The 18,367-nt window shown below is 39.5% G+C and overlaps 1 protein-coding gene across 1 annotated transcript in view; it reads right to left on the reverse strand.

Moving 5' to 3' along the window:
• Positions 1-18,367, reverse strand: part of SLC9A9 (solute carrier family 9 member A9) — a 581,824-nt gene that overhangs the window by 388,910 nt on the left and 174,547 nt on the right. The window contains exon 6 of the mRNA XM_012437089.3: positions 6,074-6,179. Coding sequence (XP_012292512.2) covers positions 6,074-6,179 — 106 coding nt within the window. The remainder of the gene's footprint in view (positions 1-6,073; positions 6,180-18,367) is intronic.

Consider the following 18,367-nt stretch of genomic DNA (forward strand, 5'->3'; position numbering starts at 1 on the left):
CATAAGTAGTTTGCTCTATTTTAAATAAACATATGCAAGCCAAAAGAAAAAAATAAAAATCACTTGTGATTCCACGTAACACTTCTGACTCCATGTAATTTATATATAAATAATATAAATGTTATTTTTATATAGGTACAATAAAAATACATATAATTTAATAATATATAATTATATTTATACATAATTACATATTATATAGTATATGTAATGTATATTAGCATATATAATATATAATTTCAGATGCAGTTGCACATATAAATTTGGCTGTGAATTTTTACCCAAGCTAGAGCTTATTATATATTAAATTTTCTTATTTAATAGTTATAAATATTATATATTGAATTTTCTTATTTACTTAAAAATATATTGTGAATCTCTCTTCCCATCAGTATATTTTTCTTTATCATTTTTTAAATGACTCATAGTATTCTATCATATTAATATATTGTAATTCACTTCAACCAGCTAGTAACCATTGTGCATAACTTCTTGCTCAAATCAGTGCACTCATCTCCATGAAGAAACTATTGCATATGCCCTTAATTACTTCTTAGAATAAATTTCTAGAAACAAAATCGCTGGAACAAATGATCTATATATTCTAATGCCTCAGCAAATACTGCCTTTGTAAAAGTTTTATCACTTTCCCTTTTCACCAGTCATATAGGAGGGTTCTCAATTCCCAATCCCTGACTTACTCCAAGTATGATTATTCTTTTTTGAATCCTGAAGATTTGAATATTTGCCAGGTATATATTGGCAAATATTACTACGTTGTTGGTTGAAAATACTACATTGTTGGTTTAATTTGTTTTATTTCATTGTTAGTGAAGTTGATCTTATTTGGTATAGCTACTGGCCATTTATGTTTCTTCTTTTGTTCATTAACTATATCCTTTGTCTATTTTTATATTATGCTTACCTTTTATTATTGGTCTTTGATGATAGGAGTAACAGCAACAGTTAACATTTAACGTGTATTGAGCATGATGCACCAGGCTCTGATTTAGGTGTTTTATATTTAATCCCATCCTGTGAGGTATGTGCTATTACTGTCCTTAGTTTAAAATGAGGCTGCCAAGACGCAGGGGGGTTGAGCAACTTGCCCAAGGTAACGTAAATAATGAATTAGGTATAGTAATGAGATTAGCAATTCATCATATATTTTACAAAGACTATTAACTGATCAACATGTGTGTTGAAAATGTTTTCCTTGGTTTATCATTCGTCATTTAATTTTTTAATAGTGGTTTTTGCCTGCTAAGATTGTTTGACTCTACTGTCATCAAACAAATGGGCTTTTATTTTATAGTTTCTGCTTGTGATATCTTGATCACTCGAAGAAGATATAAATAAATTTAATTCAAACACATTAAAAACATTCAGACAGCATAGAAGAGTATAAAACAAAGATTTAAATTATTTTTCAACCTTTGCCTATGTCATGATCCTACACAGCAAAGGTATCTGATTTTGACCATTTGTGTTTTTATTTCTTCTGATTGTTGTTCTATGACTCTTAACAATATGCATACATTTTTATTTCTCGACTCAGCAACTCCACATAGCATCTTTTGGTTTCCTAGTACACCAGATGTAGAATTTCAGTTATCTTTTCCCTTCCTTTCCTTCTCCCTTTTTCCGCTGCTTAGCTTCCACAAGAAATATCAGTTTTGGTTGTGAGCACCTTCATAACTTTAAGTAACATATTAATATTTCAACCTCTATTTCTTCATTTATCAACTTAGACAGTATGTTTTAACTAAGTGATTCATTCCTAATAGCGGAAATCAGGTGTAAAAATGGTTATTCTCTCTGTTTCCTGGATCATAAAATGTCATATTTATGAAGAAATGCTTCACTAGAAGCAGGTTTATCTTTAGTCATTTTAATAAAACCAGAGAGAACTCTAAGTAGAATGAAAGATATTGATATAAATAAGGATATAAATTATATTTATGTTTATATAGCATAGGCTATGTCGATTACAGAGCCTTTCTAACCGCATAACTTTATTTATTACTCAGAATAATTCTGTGATGTTTATAGAACAACTATTCTTGCATTTTCAAGATAAAGAAATAAGCATAGGGAGTTTATGGCCATACTAAATCACTGTAGTGGGCATCTAGGTCATCAATCCCCAACCTTTTTGAAACCAGGGAACAGGTTCGAGGAAGATAATTTTTCCACTGATTGTGGGAGGGAATAGCTTCGGGATGAAAGGCAGTCTCAGGCATTAGATTCTCATAAGGAGTGTGCTACCTAGATCCCTCGCATGCGCAGTTCACAATAGGGTTAGCGCTCCTGTGAGAATCTAATGTCACCGCTGATCCGACAGGGCGGAGCTCAGGCAGTTCTCTGCTCACTGGCCTACTGCTCACCTTCTGCTGTGCGGCCCACTTCCTAACAGGCCACAGACCCGTGCCGGTCCACAGCCTGAGGGTTGAGGACCCCGATCTAGGTTTTGTATTGTTGCGTTTCTATCCAGCATCCGTTTTTCCTTTATCATGGCAGTATTACCTGAGCAGTAATTCCACCTTGCCCCAGTCTCAGCTCATGTGCTACCAATGAGGTTGATTACACCCTTGAACTCACGGAGCAGGTGACATAGACTCGAGCCAATAAATGCTGTATGTTTTACTGGTGATAGTGATTCTTCCAAGAGAAACTGCATCCGAATCTATAAAAGGCACTAAAATTTAGTCTGGGAATGGTGGAACAAAAATTCTGGGTCAGACAGCTCGGAGAATTGCTGGCAGCCATCTTGTAACCAGAAGAGGGCGCTAACCATGAAGTTGAGGGAAGAAAGATTGCTGTTCATTTCATTGGATCCTTGACTGAGCCATTTCTGTTACTGCTGTTCTGTCACATCAGCTCGTACAGATTCTGTTTTTGTTTACTTCAGTTTGGGTTGGTTTCCTGTCAACTGTAGTAATTGCACAGTTAATTAATGGCAATCGTGACACCAGATCTTGTGACTTTTAATCTAGGCTTCTTTCTACTCTACCATGCTGCCTCTGAAATCAATGTTTTTGTTCAGGATTCAAAAACACACACCCCTTGAGATCTCTTCCATGTATCTTTTGCCTTCCTTCATAGCTTATTAAGTAACATTTAGAAATGTGAATCTATTACGTGGAATTCATTTGTGAGGCAGTATGCATACATGTTTGGGCATGACATTCCCTCTCTGCTTGAAATAATGCTAAGGGTTAGGGACAAGCTAATTTCAAAATTTTTATGTTAAATAAAATTACTTGCATTTTAGCACAAACAATTCTGGATCATTTTAAATCACAAGAACATGATATAGCACCCACCACCTGCTGCTACGTACAAGAGTTGTGGCCATTAAATTTAATTATGTTAGGTATCTAAAATTCAGAGCACATTTAACCTAATAAACCGTATTATAATTAATCATTTGCTTTTTAGATTAGCAAAGAAAACCTGCTTTAATCTAAAATGCGGCTACACACTAGAGCACAGTATTGCTACAATACTATAAAAGTGTAAAAATTCTAAAGCTAAAAAAGATGGTTCTTACGCAAGGAGGTGTGCTGGCAGAAGATGGGAAGGTAAGTAAGAATGTGTGGCTATTTCAGAGGGGCTCTGGGGGCTTGGCCAGGGGCCATAGTCATCAGCGATTGAGTTTCACATCAGAATGGAAACCTTTTTTTCCCATGACACAAGAATAACTATCACGTTCTTAAACTTCAAAACCACACAAAGATGGAGCTAAGTAAGGGAAGCACAAAAGAGGTTTTCATTTGTTCTTTTAAGACACACTTCAAGTACATAGACTCTGCTTTCAAAAAGTTACTATCTAGAAAGGCAAATATATATGTAAATCCAATTTAGCTCAGCCTGTGGGTTGGTGGTTCCCAAAGGAAGAGACTGAGGGAGGAGTTGAAAGATTTAATTAGGCAGAAACAGAAGCTGGGGACGGCAACCCAGGAAGAGTGAAGTTTGTTCAAAGGCACCGAGATACCACCCAGAGAGTTGTGTCAGGGTGCATACATGGTTTAGTGTGAAGGGAAAGAAAAATGGAGAGACAATGTTTGAACTTTTAGACTGAAAGTCACAGAAAACCTTTAAATGATATTTAAATATGGCTTTCCTAAGGGAACCAGAAAATGGTTGGAAGAGAATGTGTGGAGATAAGGCATTGCAAGGAGAGGAAATATGCGTATGTAAATAGATGTACAAAGAGATTACTATGTGTGCTATAAATTAACTTTAAGAAGTAAATGAGCAATTGAGAAGAAGTAAAGAGAATGGCACATACAAATTCACAAGGAGGAGGAAATGGTAAGCAGCAGACAGCTCTGGTGGACAGCCTAGACCAGGATATGGCAGCACTATGGACCACTCAGTAGAGCTCAGAAAGAGCCAGTATTCGAATATGTAAGCTTTGGAAGTCAAATGTTTTTACTTAGGATCACTCCTTATATTACATTGGAACTCACTGGGGTCACTGCACGATACCAGAATTGCCAAAGCTGAGGAGCACAAGATTTCAGCTAGAATGACAATGTCTCATTCCTAGAAAGGAAGAGCTCCTGCTGTGGTTGAAACACATCTTCTTATTAAGACATTATGAAGACATGGGTAGAGGGGTAGGAGAGGCACCTGCAATACCAACCATGTATTAACCTGAGGAGCTATTTCAAATGCTCCCAGGCTTGTGCTCGACAGCATCAACATTTATCTTTAGAGTCTGCATTTTTAACGGAAAACTACTGTGAACGGTAGTGCAGAAAGCAGAAAGGCCAAACCTTCCCTGGTTGTGTCTGCATGATTCTTTCCCAAGCTCATTTGCACATTAGTGGTTTTGCTTTGCTTGGCCTTTTCCGACTTGGCAGCTCAGAAAGTAAAAATGAGGAACTCAGCACATTTAAAAAATTTTTTGCTCCAAATGTTCTTTTAATGCTAGTATTTCTTGGACAGGGATTTCTGATGTCCTAATTAATTGTTCTTGGTGTTTCTTTAAAAGCATCCTTTAGCATTTGTGAATCTGCCTACGGCTTTTGCTTTTAATTTGCACTCGCTGATATTTTCCTTTAAAGCATGAAAGACACTTCTCTGTGGCCAGGTGAAATCTATTTGGAGACACACTTGAAAGTTGCTGAATTCACTGGCAACTTTGGGGCAGCAGCCTTAAGAAATGTCAACTGGCAAAAAGAAAGAAAAAATGAGTAGTGCTGCTCTGTCATTTCCTACTCCCCTCTGTGAGATCTGACTTTTAACAATCCTTTGTTACTCCACAATACATTTTCAACGGCATTTGAAGTAATTAACACCCAGAATAGACTCTTTTTGTCACATTTAATTATCAGATATCTACTTTCCTTTGGGATATCTGACAGTTGCCCAAAATATTGGTCTTAATCTAAAACCAAGAAGAGACCTCTGACAGAGTGAAAGCCACCAAAGTGGCATTTATTAAATATAAATGGTAAGTGTCTAAAGGGGAGGTAAGGAAAGAGCACTGGCTTACATCCCCCCTGCCAAAATCCTTCCAGCCTGAAGGGAAATTACACTGGTGCTGAACTGAAGCTCCATCAGTTTCATCCATCATATGATGTTTTAAAGATGTGTGCATTCCTTTGCAGTATTACATTTGCACTGAGAAATAAAGAGTATGCTGCCCCTTAGGTTCTGGCTCCAATCTGCCAATCTGTCCATAAATACAAGGGTTTCTATCAGTCTATTATCTGGAAAGTGAGTTATATAAGGCAAAAAATTAAATGATATTGATTTGAAATGAAAAAAACTCATTTATGTGCATTTTAGGAAGCTTAAGTGAATCAGCTAAATATATGCACTGAGAAAAAGAAGTTACCCTCTAGGTATTATCTTGTAATAAGCTGGAAACTTAAAACCCATTAATAATATTAGAAATTAGATGCCTAATGAATTGTGCCCATTATTGGAGATCTTCTGTGATAACAAGTCCTTAAAAAAAGCAAGAGACTGCCTGTATCTATATGACATAAGAGAAAAGATACAAGTGAAAGCATATTTCACATGGTTAAAGAAACACAGGCCAAGTTCTGGTACTTACTATGTAAGGACTATGGCCACTGCATCATTCAACACACTCTCTCCAAACAAGAGTATGTACAGGTCAGGGTCGACGTGCAGTTCATGGAAAATGGCCAGCACTGTCACTAGGAAGACACACACAAACATGCAGCGTTAGCTGGGATGCAGATATGGAGTTTTCCTTGGCTATGGTCACCTCTCAAAACATTAATTAAACGCTCATCCTTTCAAATCCAATGCCTCTACTAACACCAGACTTTTATTCAAAAAATATCTGATTGTGTTACTCCCTTGCTTAGAGGCTTCTCATGACTCCTCACTGCTTACAGATAGAATTTGAGCTCCCAAGTACAAGTCCCCTACAATCTGTACCTTGCTTGCCTTCTAGCCCCATCTCCCTCTGCATCCTTTGCCCACCCTTTGCTGCCTTTCTCAAGTCCCACTGAACTTGCCACAATTTCCCAAACACACTGTATAGTTTCTTAACTACTTTTGCATTTTGATTCCTTCTACTATGGCAACAATTCCTTTCTTGTCCACTTGCCACCACCCTCCAACTCCTTAAATACACACACACACACACGCACACACACGTGCACACACACACACTTCTTGATACCAAAGATTCATTGTTTTCATTCTTTAAGGACCTTTCAAGTGTCCCCCTCCTAACCCTTTGACTGCCTCAGCAGAGACCTGGCTCAATCCTTTCTGGATCCCAGCATTTGGATCAAATCACTGAACTTACCACAGAAAAGACTGGGAGCTCCCTGGGGATGGGGCTCATCTTTGGACACATGGTATTAGACCATACTCAATAACTGCTTGATGTATGAATGAGTGAATGAATGAATGAATGAATGAATGTTGTTGCACTGGCCTACTTCTGTGAAGGGAGAGGTGGTTCCACCTGGGTCTAATTCTGTCCCCAAATCACACTCGCCTGTAAAGATGGACTCACTGTTCCTAAGAACAGAAGATGAGGATTTGTTTCTGGTTACCTGCGGCATGGCCTGATACTATATGCCATGTACTTGTATCAAGCCTCTGTGAGTGTATTAGGGCAGTAAATAAGCACACTCTGATTATCTGTGTTCATCAAAACTATTCAATATCTTGATATTGGAAACAGTTAAGCAGAGTGTGAACAGCAATCATTAGGAAAATGATCCATTGAATTAATTGCCAAGGGGGAAAGAGAGAGGTTGAAAATGATACTGATGGCAAATGTTTAACGCAGAGTGGGTACTTAAATTCTGCCTGTTTTATGGACGGCGAGGTTAGTAACTGTGTTGTACAAAATAGTGCTACAAGGGAAAAAAAGCAAGAAAGTCAAGTTGAATTTGAAGTTTGTAAGTAGGATTAAGAAGTTTGGAGCTTGTTCTTTAAAAATAGAGAGTCATAAAGGGTTTTAATAAGAGACATGACACAATCTGAACTTTAGAAATAAGGTTCAGGCAGAAGGGGAGAGGGCAGAATGGACACATGGCTGGAGGCTTTCCCAGTAATTCAAGTAAGAGACGCGTTGCACCAGGACAGGACGAGGCCTGGATTCATGCTCCCAAACTCCTACACATCCACTGCCCGGAGTTCTAACAGACCAGTGACCACTGTGCTTTGTACTTCGCAAATATACTTCACTGGTTTCATCTTCTCTGTGTGCCACAAGCCCCTCGCACAGTGAGGCAACACAGTAAGCCTTTGATGAGTGAATGAATAAGATATAACGTCAAGAAGGATAGAGCAGAGGTAACAGTACCCCAGAGATATTTGAGATGGAAAATTGGTGGGTGTTGGTGCTTCAGAGACAGCAAGGAATGACTCTGGATTTTGATCTATCATACAACATATGACTATATTTAATAACAATGTGTTGTACACTTGAAAATTGCTAAGAAAGCAGATTTTAAGTGTTCTCAGTACAATGACAAAAGCATGTGAGGTCATGCATATGTTAATTAGCCTGATTTAGCTATTCTGCAAGATATGCATATTTCAAAAAATTATGCTGTATACCGTAATATATGCAATATTTGTCAATTAAAACGTTTTTTTTAAAGAAGCTACTGCAAAATCCAAAAAAAAAAAAAGAGAAAGAAAATGCCATGAATTGACATGGCAATTGGCCAGATCCCATTTTACCAGGCATAGAATCAATTTTATTATTCTAGCTGAATAGGTCCTATTAACATGATAGGTAAAATGGCAAATATCTGCTTTCTACTAGCATGTAGCTGTTAACATTTGCCACAGCCTTTAGACGTTGCAGGTGGTGGGAGGGAGCAAGCAAACACTTCTGCTAAGTAACCTCTTTCTCCTTTTTGGATGGAGTTAAGACACTGCATCTACCCAAAACAAAAAGGTTACCGAGGGGTTTGGTTAGCAACATTTTCTTTTTTGCTAAGATATTGTGGAATAAAAGTAACTTTTTTTTTTTACTAGAAAATTCTATCATGGCCTCTCTATTGTTAACTTTAGTCTCTGTAGCTGTTGATTTGTATCATTGAGTTCTGAAGATGACTTGCAGCCCATCTCCACTTCCAGGGAGGTTTCCTAGGCTGGCAAACTGGAATGTGAGGCCCTTACCCCACCTTCCCACTTACAGAACCCTTCTGCCCTAGGGGGATGGACTTTGCATCTATCCAACAAAAGCTTTGAGCTTTTAAGAGGAAAGGCTTTTAATTGAATATCCAGTTTTGTTCAGAACTGCTCTGACATTCCCACAATTCCTTTTGAACAAAGAACTGAACTCCATTTCATAAACAATATCCCACACAAAAGAGAAAACTGTTACTTTGCACATTCCTGTCTACCCTGTGAAGAAGTGGAACAGTTTTAAAATAAAGCTAGGCAGTGTGTCCTACAAGAGGGAGTATTTTGCTGGGAACACAAATGAGTCGAATAGGTGAGTCAGGAAATTAGCCACCCACTCTGCTGCTGAGCTTGGAGCTTTTAAAAACCTCATTTAATTACCTCCCTGGCAGGGCTCAATCTTACATGCAATGTCCAAGGATCTCTGCAGCACCTCCCCAGGAAAGAGTCTTTGGGACAGCTGTGGACATGCTCATACCAGCTCTGCCCACACCTTGCTAGGTTTGTAAGGATAACCCTGGTTCAAGGCAGGACTGAAAGTCAATGCCCACGTAGATGAGAGTTCCTGGGACCACAAAAGGAAAATGCTCTGGACATCGTGTGGATAGGAAGGGGAAAAGATGCAATCCGATTTCTTAAACCTCTGATTTTATCAGAGGATTTGGTCATTTCATCTTTATCTCACTTAAGTTCCACTCATCTTTTAGCGGCAGATTCTCATGCTTCACTTGTGGCTTGGAGTTCCTTCTCCTCTGCATACCCTCTTTCTACCTGATGTGCTAGACAAAATTCACTTTGTCTTTCAAATTGATAATACAAGATACAAGCACATATGATCTTATGCTCAAACAGATGAAAACACACACACACACACACACACACACACACACACACCCTTATAGTGGAGGAATATGATCATTAAGAAATGCCACTGAATCCTTGGAGATCTCTGAGAAAATAATTTCAGTCATCAATGGCAAGGGGCTTTGGGGGCAATGAGTGAGGAGCCAGTGGTGTGGACTGCACTCTGAGAAGCTTTTGATAAGGGATGAAGAGAAGAAAGCCATAACTCACGAGGTCTAAGTGAGGCTTTCTCTTAGACATCTGATTTATAGGTTGACAAGAATAAGCCAGAGGAAAGAGAGATTGAAGACAGAGAAAAAGAATGAGAAAACTGCTGAAGCAAAGTCTAGAGAAGGCAGAAGAAAACTGAGGGGCAGAAGGGAAATGTGTCTTTCAAGTAAAGCAAGATCATCTGCTGAGAGTCAGGAGAGAAACACGTGAGTTACAGGCTAGAGGAGGGTTGAAAATGTGCAGAGCATCTTGGACGCAGGTAATGCAAGTTTCATGAAAATCTGTTAAGGTCAAACACAGGATAATTCTCAATCTGTAAAAGAAAAACTGTAACACTAAAATGATACAATATTTTGATTTCTTCATCATACCAAGGGTCTTTTCCCCACTACAACTCCACTATAGCATCAAAACTAATCCTTTTTCACCTCAAAGGTGACAACCACACCTAGTGATAAAAATACAGATACTGACTACCTGACTCCATGAGTATGTCAATGTGTTTACACTTGGATGTTTTAAAACTTTTGTTTAAACTGCTGTCTTTTCGACTGACCACTTTCTTGATGTCCTTTCAGAACTTCTTTTTTTTTTTTTTTTTTTTTTTTTTTTTTTTATTGCATTTTAGGTTTTGGGGTACATGTGAAAAACATGCAAGGTTGATGCTTAGGTGCATACGTGGCAGTGTGATTTGCTGCCTTCCTCCCCTTCACCCATATCTGGCATTTCTCCCCATGCTATCCCTCCCCAATTCCCCACCCCCCCGCTGTCCCCCCCACTCCCCCACAACAGACCCCCATGTATAGTGCTCCCCTCCCTGTGTCCATGTGTTCTCCTTGTTCAACACCCGCCTATGAGTGAGAACATGTGGTGTTTGATTTTGTGTTCTTGTGTCAGTTTGCTGAGAATGATGGTTTCCAGGTTCATCCATGTCCCTACAAAGGACGCGAACTCCTCGTTTTTAATGGCTGCATAATATTCCATGGTGTATATGTGCCACATTTTTTCTGTCCAGTCTATCATCGATGGGCATTTGGGCTGGTTCCAGGTCTTTGCTATTGTAAACTGTGCTGCTATGAACATTCGTGTGCATGTGTCCTTATAGTAGAACGATTTATAATCCTTTGGATATATGCCCAGTAATGGGATTGCTGGGTCAAATGGAATTTCTATTTCTAGGTCCTTGAGGAATCGCCACACTGTTTTCCACAATGGTTGAACTAATTTACACTCCCACCAACAGTGTAAAAGTGTTCCTTTTTCTCCACATCCTCTCCAGCATCTGTTGTCTCCAGATTTTTTAATGATTGCCATTCTAACTGGTGTGAGGTGGTATCTCAATGTAGTTTTGATTTGCATTTCTCTAATGGCCAGTGATGATGAGCATTTTTTCATATGCTTGTTGGCCTCATGTATGTCTTCTTTTGTAAAGTATCTGTTCATGTCCTTTGCCCACTTTTGAATGGGCTTGTTTGTTTTTTTCTTGTAAATCTTTTTTAGCTCGTTGTAAATTCTGGATATCAGCCCTTTGTCAGATGGGTAGGCTGCAACCCTTTCAGAACTTCTAAGTCTTCAGGGTGATTTAGTGACGGCCCCTTCCCTAGAATCTCCATTAGCAGCTCTGTGTCCCCTGTTTTGTAAGTGTTTTACGAGAAATTTAAATTTCAAATGATACTTTAATGTGGCGGCTCTCAGCAACCTCGCACAAGATCTGCCTGGGTGGGAGGACAACAACAAGCAAAAGTTCCTACCCCGTCCTTCCACCTTGTCATTCAGCCTCGTCAAAATGCTGGCTCTCCTTGGAGAGTGCTTGCTATGGTTTTCTGTGCAAATCAGTATGTATGACACTTGTTCGCAACACGTGGAGAATCAAAAACGTCTGAAGCTTTTGCAGCTGAATCGGTGTCAGGCCTGACAGGTGGAGAACCTTGATTCTCATAAATGAGGTGGCATTTTTCCATTTCCAAAAATGATTATTGTGAAAATGTATTTTCTTTTTCTGAGAAGGAGGAAATTCTCCTGTTACTTCTCCCACTTTCCTGAAATATTGTATACGGTGAGATTTGAAGGAGAGGCTTTCAAAAAAGGTGTGGTATCTGGGTACAGGCTGAAATATGGGAATTATTTTGAGAATTATTTAATTCTCAGTGAAGACCCAGCAGCAAAATCGATGCATGGATTGGTTTTGCCAGGCAAGTTCTGCCATTCATAATCCTAAAATACAAGGGAAAAGACTAAGTATTCTGGGTTACATCAGAGAAACAATGCCAGATCTAGAGAGCTAATGACTAGTCATTTACTTTGTTGAGGTCATTTTAAATTTTAAGTTAGAAAAAAACATCATGAAGAATTTAGCCCAAAAACTTAGCAATTTTGTTTTAACCATCAATATGCTCTATCGTTTTGATACCAAGTTAATAGTGGAGAATATATGATATGCATGCAAACACTTGTAGCCTTCCTGAAACAGGGTTCCTTGGGGAAAACAAGCTCTTACGCCCCAGAACAATGGCTTCAAAGTGTGGCCCAGGGACCCCTGGGGATTCCTGAGATCTATCCAGGAAGATCCCCAAGGTTAAAACTATTTTCACAATAATATGAAAATGTTACTTGCGTTTTTCATTCTAATTCTTTCGTTAGCGTACAGTGGAATTTTCCAGAGGCTACATCAGGCAACAGATTGAATGCAGAAGCAAGATATGAGAATCCAGCTGTCTTCTATTGCACTACATGTTAAAGAGCTTTGCAGAAATGTGAAACAATGCCACTCTTTTATTTATTTTTTTTTTTTGGAAAACTTTTGGTAAGAATATGTTATTTATATTAACATGTAAATGTTTTATGATTGTTATTTTAAATAAATTAATGAAAACATGTTTTATAATTTGTTTTAATTTCTAACATGGTGAATACTTTATTTATTTATTTGTTTATTTTTGAGACTGAGTCTCGCTCTGTTGCCCAGGCTGGAGTGCAGTGGCGCAATCTCAGCTCACTGCAACCTCTGCCTCCTGGGTTCAAGTGATTCTCCTGCCTCAGCCTCCGAGTAGCTGGGACTATAGTTGCCTGCCACCTCGCCTGGCTAACTTTTGTATTTTTAGTAGAGACAGGGTTTCTCCATGTTGGCCAGACTGGTCTCAACCTCCTGGCCTCATGGGATCTGCCTGCCTTGGCCTCCCAAAGTGCTGGGATTATAGGTATGAGTCACTGTGCCTGGCCTCTAATATGGTAAATACTGACAGATACACCTCACATAAACAAAAACTCTTTGGGGTCTTTCCTAATTTTAATGACTTGTAAAAGGTTTTGATACCAAAAATCTTGAGAACCACTGCCCTAAGGCATTTGTTGCATGTAATAAATTAACTTGTTTCCTCTCTATTGAAAGTGATACTAGCTAAGCACATCCTTGAGAGAAATGAGAAGATATTCCCTCAAATTGTCTTCAGTAGAGCTTAATTTTCTTGTTGAGAAGGGCTCCTGAGATTAGTATCTTTTGCTGTGCAATAATGAGCTGATTCTTTTGGTATACATGTAGAGGATTTCTAATAACTTTTAAATGACGAAAATTATTCTTTTTATATTAACTCCACTATCACATTTATAGCATCATATTTCTGTTGCTGGTATTTATATTTGTGTAAGCCTTTTTTTTAAATGTAAGCATTTTGTGGGCAGAGATTTTTATGGGTGCATAATAAAAACACTGACAATCTCATCTCCATCCCTTGACTTCAAACATGGCTGAGTGGTGATTGAGAATAATCAACTCCCTTTTTCTGCTTACAAACCAGAAATACAATCCCTAGAAGTCACTGAGAGTAGAAAAAGGCAATCAGAAGGTCATGCGGTTTGGCATTAAGAAAAGTAGACTATATTAAGAATGGAAAGGGAGAAACTGGAAATAAATCCAGGTGGGGAATGTTTTCCAGGTCTTGTATCTGGGAACTTACGGACTGAAATCTGTTGGTGCTTTACCTATTGCTTTAAAATCTTCCCCAAGGGTAGCTACATCGGAGATATTCTAAATTTAACATTAGCAAAGAACATAAACATTTAACAAAGATTCAATTTTCTCACCAATGAGGTTTAATGAGCCATGGTGCAGTTTAACAGGAAATCTGCGCAATATGCCCAGTATCTGAGTGACGATGACTCACCCCTTCATACAAGCATTCTCCAATCAGGATGATCACTTCGGCATTTTGCCTTTTAAAAATGAAAATAGTGGGCAAGAGTTTATCTACAAATCATGAAAAAACATTAAAAAAAAAAGCCCAGTGGAGTCAAAAAGCAGCCATAGTTAGGATGGGTCACCAAAAAAATCAACATTTGTAGGTAAAAATATCACTGTGACCCATGACATGTAACAACTGTGAGGAAAGACACATGTTCAAAAGACAACTGTGTTAGTCATGATGATGGTACACAAAATAAGAGGGCTTCACAGACAAATTTTTCTCTTGCTACTAAAAGATATGAAACAAGCAGCTATCTTGTACCATCATTTCCTAACCTGTGGATCAGGACCCGCAGAGACATTACAGAACTGTTTCAAAGTGGAAAATGAACATGCCTGCTCCCTAAATAGACTAGAAAGTTGCCAAGGGTAAACAAGAGTAATATTGAGAGGAGTCAACACTGGGCCTGTGTGAGAATCAGGGAAGAAAAAAAGACAGAAAGAGAGGGGGCATATGATAAATCCCCTCATCCTTGTCATCACCCTGTGTGGTAAGCTGAAGAATGCACTGATCCTTGGAACATATGAATATGTCGCCTTGCATGCCAAAAGGAGCTTTGCAGGTGTAATTAAGGTTATTGATATGATTTGGCTGTATCCCTGCCCAAATCTCACCTTGAATTATTGCTCCTATAATTCCCACATGTCATGGGAGGGACCCAGTGGGAGGTAACTGAATCATGAGGAGCGGGTCTTTCCTGTGCCGTTCTTGTGACACAAGCTTTGAAGGATTCATAAAGGGAAGTTCCCGGACACAAGCTCTCTCTTGCCTGCCACCATGTAAGACGTAACTTTGCTCCTCATTGGCCTTCCACTACCATTGTGAGGCCTCCCCAGCCATGTGTAGCTGTGAGTCAACTAAAGCCCTTTCCTTTATAAATTAGCCAGTCTTGGGTATGTCTTTATTAGCAACATGAGAACAGACCAATACAGTTATGACCCTTAAAATAGGCAGATTCTGTTAGATTATCTGGGCAGGTTCAACCTAATCACTCGAGCTCTTAAAAGCAGAAAAATATCTGAGGCTATATTCAGAGAGAGGCAGCTGAAGAGCTGTGAAAGAAAGGGAAAGTTGGGAAGATTCCAATTGTAAGAAGGATCCAACACACCGTTCCTGGCTCTGAGACGTAGGGGATCACTTGCAAGGGCCAGAGAGAGAGAAACCTCGTGGAGCCAAGAGTGACCCCAACTTTCAGCCCCAAGGATACAGAGACCTTGGTCTTCTGATGGGAAGAAATTGCATTCTGTCAACAACCTGAACCTAGAGCTTCCTGATGAGAGTCCTACCAGTCAGTATGTTGATTTTGGCCTTCTGAGACTCTGATCCAAGAAACCAATTGAGCCAACCTGGACTTCTGACCTACGGAACTGTGAGGCAATATATTTGTGCTGTCTTAAGCTGCTAAGCTTGTGGCCATTTCTCATGGCAGTTCTAGCAAACAAATACACTCTGCTCCCCTCTTACAATAAGAATGACAAAATGCTGGGCAGGCCAAGCTCCCAGACATTTGACTTTTCAATACATGAGTTACTGAGTGGAGATGTGGCTAGAATGTCTTCCTAGCTATAGCACAGCCCTCTCTCCCCTTGCCCCACCACTGGCAGGAAAGAATAAGTCACTTAAACAAATCCACGTTTTAGATTATGCTTAGCAAGGAAAGACCTGGACCAATGATGAGGCTGTAGATTTTCAAATATGTGTGCCTATGAGGTCCTCAATTGCTGATGTAATTATCCATGTGTGTCCCTCTTGGTACCATTGTCACACGCCACAGATCACTCATTTACTCAGAACGCACCATTTTATAGCTCATCAAATCACTTTATCTGCCAGCGTTTGCCCTATCTAGGCTGTGCCGTTGAGTGCAATCACTATGAAGAATTGGTGCTGAGATGGGAATGGTGAAGTCCAAGCTAGGACGGAAAGTTAACAAACCAGGCAAGCCAAGTCTGAGGGGAGCAGGCCAAAAGTCATAAAGCAGCTCTCACCATAGAGGCCAACAGTGGCCATTTTAATATTCTTCTTGGGCTTTTTGTACTTTCTAAATTTTCTACAATAAATGTACACTAATTTTAGAATTAGAAAAGACACCAAACCACTTATGAAACTGGTAAGACGTAAGAAAAAAACATAAAGCATGTAACCCAGATTCTCTTCCCCAAGGCCCCAGAGGCTGTCTGTGAGGACCCTGCTTTCCTCAGGATTTCTCCCTGGGCTTCCACACTGCTTGACCCCACTGCGGGACAAGGCACTGTGGACTCTTCCTGTCTCTCCAAGTGCTCTCCTCTGTTGTTTTAAGGAGACTAGCCCCTTGTGATTTATCTTCAACCCCTCCGGGTTTTCTTCACTCTTCTTTGTAAACCTGTCCCTTTAATACAGGTGTTGCCCAGGAAAACATCTCCAGTCCCATTCTCACTCTGTAAACTCGACTTGACCAAATTTATCCATATTTTCTAGTCCATCCTTTCCTCTATTTTTAGTAGACACGGGGTTTTATCATGTTGGCCAGGCTGGTCTCAAACTCCTGACCTCAAGTACTCCTTCCACCTCGGCCTCCCAAAGTCCTGGGATTACATTCATGAGCCACCGTGCCCGCCCTCGTCTTCCTTAGCTATAGACTCCCATATCTAACCACTGCCAAGACAACTCCAACTGGAGTTGTTCTAGCTGAACAACTACTTATCAAGCACCCGCTGTGTGCCTGGCGCTGGGCATGAATGTCTTACACATTCCCTGTCCCCTAACTGGCCTCAGCAACTCTGCTGCTCTTGCACTTGAATTACCATCTCAAGGAGTAGAACCATCACTGACCCACAAACTTTATGTCTGTTTTTTTAGTGGTGTCACTTGTCTTAGTTACAACTGAAAAATCTCCAGCTTTAGAGAATATTATATTAAGAGGCAAGCCACATTTTGTAGTTCAGTGGTTTATAAGGTCAGGCAAGGAGAGAAGCAGCAGCATTTCGGAAATATTCTATTGCACCAGATACAGCAGCATAAACTAGGTCTGTTATTTCTGAAATTTTAGTTCAATAGTAATCCTTTCTGGACTGAAAAATAATATAAGAATGAAGAACTTCAGTTCCAGATAAATGAATTTTCTTATATGAAAGTAGCATTTTAAAAAACAACCCCCCAATAAATAGCCTACAAGCACGTTGACTTCTTTGTTTGAATAGAACTTCTTGCCTAAAAAGTCGATTATATCACTGGTATTAGTTTGTTCATCTATGTATTTGTCAATGCCTTTGATAGTTTCTGGCAAGCCATAGGCAGTTAATTCTGTTTACTGAATAAATAAATGAATGAATGAGTGAATCTCTGAAGGTCATCCACCATGTGGTTAACACCTCAAGGATCAGAACGGCTCCTTTTTCTCTTGTATTCTGCCCTTGTAATCAGTCACTTCTTTGCCCACTCACTGACCTGACAGAACTTGTTCCAAAAATCTATCTCCATTTCAGTGCAAAATAATAAATTGAACAACACAATTCCTCATCTGTAGCACCCAGATAAAAGGTCAATCCCCATCCTTTCTTGGCTGTGCTTTAGAAGGAGGGAAGCTGCTTCTCAAGAAATCCTGCCCAGGAGGCACCTGTGAGTCTTTGTGGAACAAGAGGACCAAATCCCAGTCTGGCACTAGTGGCAGCTCTCCCACCCTCGGTAGCTTTCTCTTAAGAAAGCACTCACTTTGGAGTTGTACAACTGCTGATCCTGCACTTACATAATCCTGAGAGTGAGTGCCTTCTTAATTGTTACTCCCTAGTTGCCTCACTCTTCCATGGTTTTGATCTTATCAACCTAGCTGAGTCCTAAAAGGAACCAGACAGCAAGAAAATGCTCTCTAAGAATTACCAAATCCAATCTGTCTCAGTGTACAATATCTTCTTTAACACAGAAATGGAATGTGTGGGTTGGACACTGACTTTCAAAACTTCTATCCTATATGTCTTTGAGCATTACTGAGAATAAACTGCTTTCATTTAAACAGAGCCATTCTGTTCCCCAAAGCAGTGAGCCAGAGAGGTCTGTCAACCACAGCTGTTTTCCAGCTGTCCACGGAGCTGTTGAATTGCTTCAAATGGTTTTTCAGTATGTTCTTGAAATTTCATCTTCAGAACACCTGGAGCCTTGCTTTATCCACTTTCAATATCCTGAAGCATTTATATAATAGGTTGTTATCTATTATTGTGTCCAAATCTGTTCTGTGGAGGTGACTTTCCATAACTAGGCTTCCAACTTCTGAAGCAAGACCTTTGTGCCAAGACCTTGCTATTCACAGCTCTGTACTAAAGTAGAAAATCATGGTTGGAAACTTGACTCTGGTGTCAAACCAACCTGTGTTCAGATCAGACCCCAGCTGTTATGCAAATTAACTTGGTGATCTTGAGCCAGCTACTTAACCT

Source organism: Aotus nancymaae, unplaced genomic scaffold (assembly GCF_030222135.1).
Source record: "Aotus nancymaae isolate 86718 unplaced genomic scaffold, 86718_ANA_hifiasm-v0.15.2.pri h1tg000019l, whole genome shotgun sequence".
NCBI classification, from domain to species: domain Eukaryota; kingdom Metazoa; phylum Chordata; class Mammalia; order Primates; family Aotidae; genus Aotus; species Aotus nancymaae.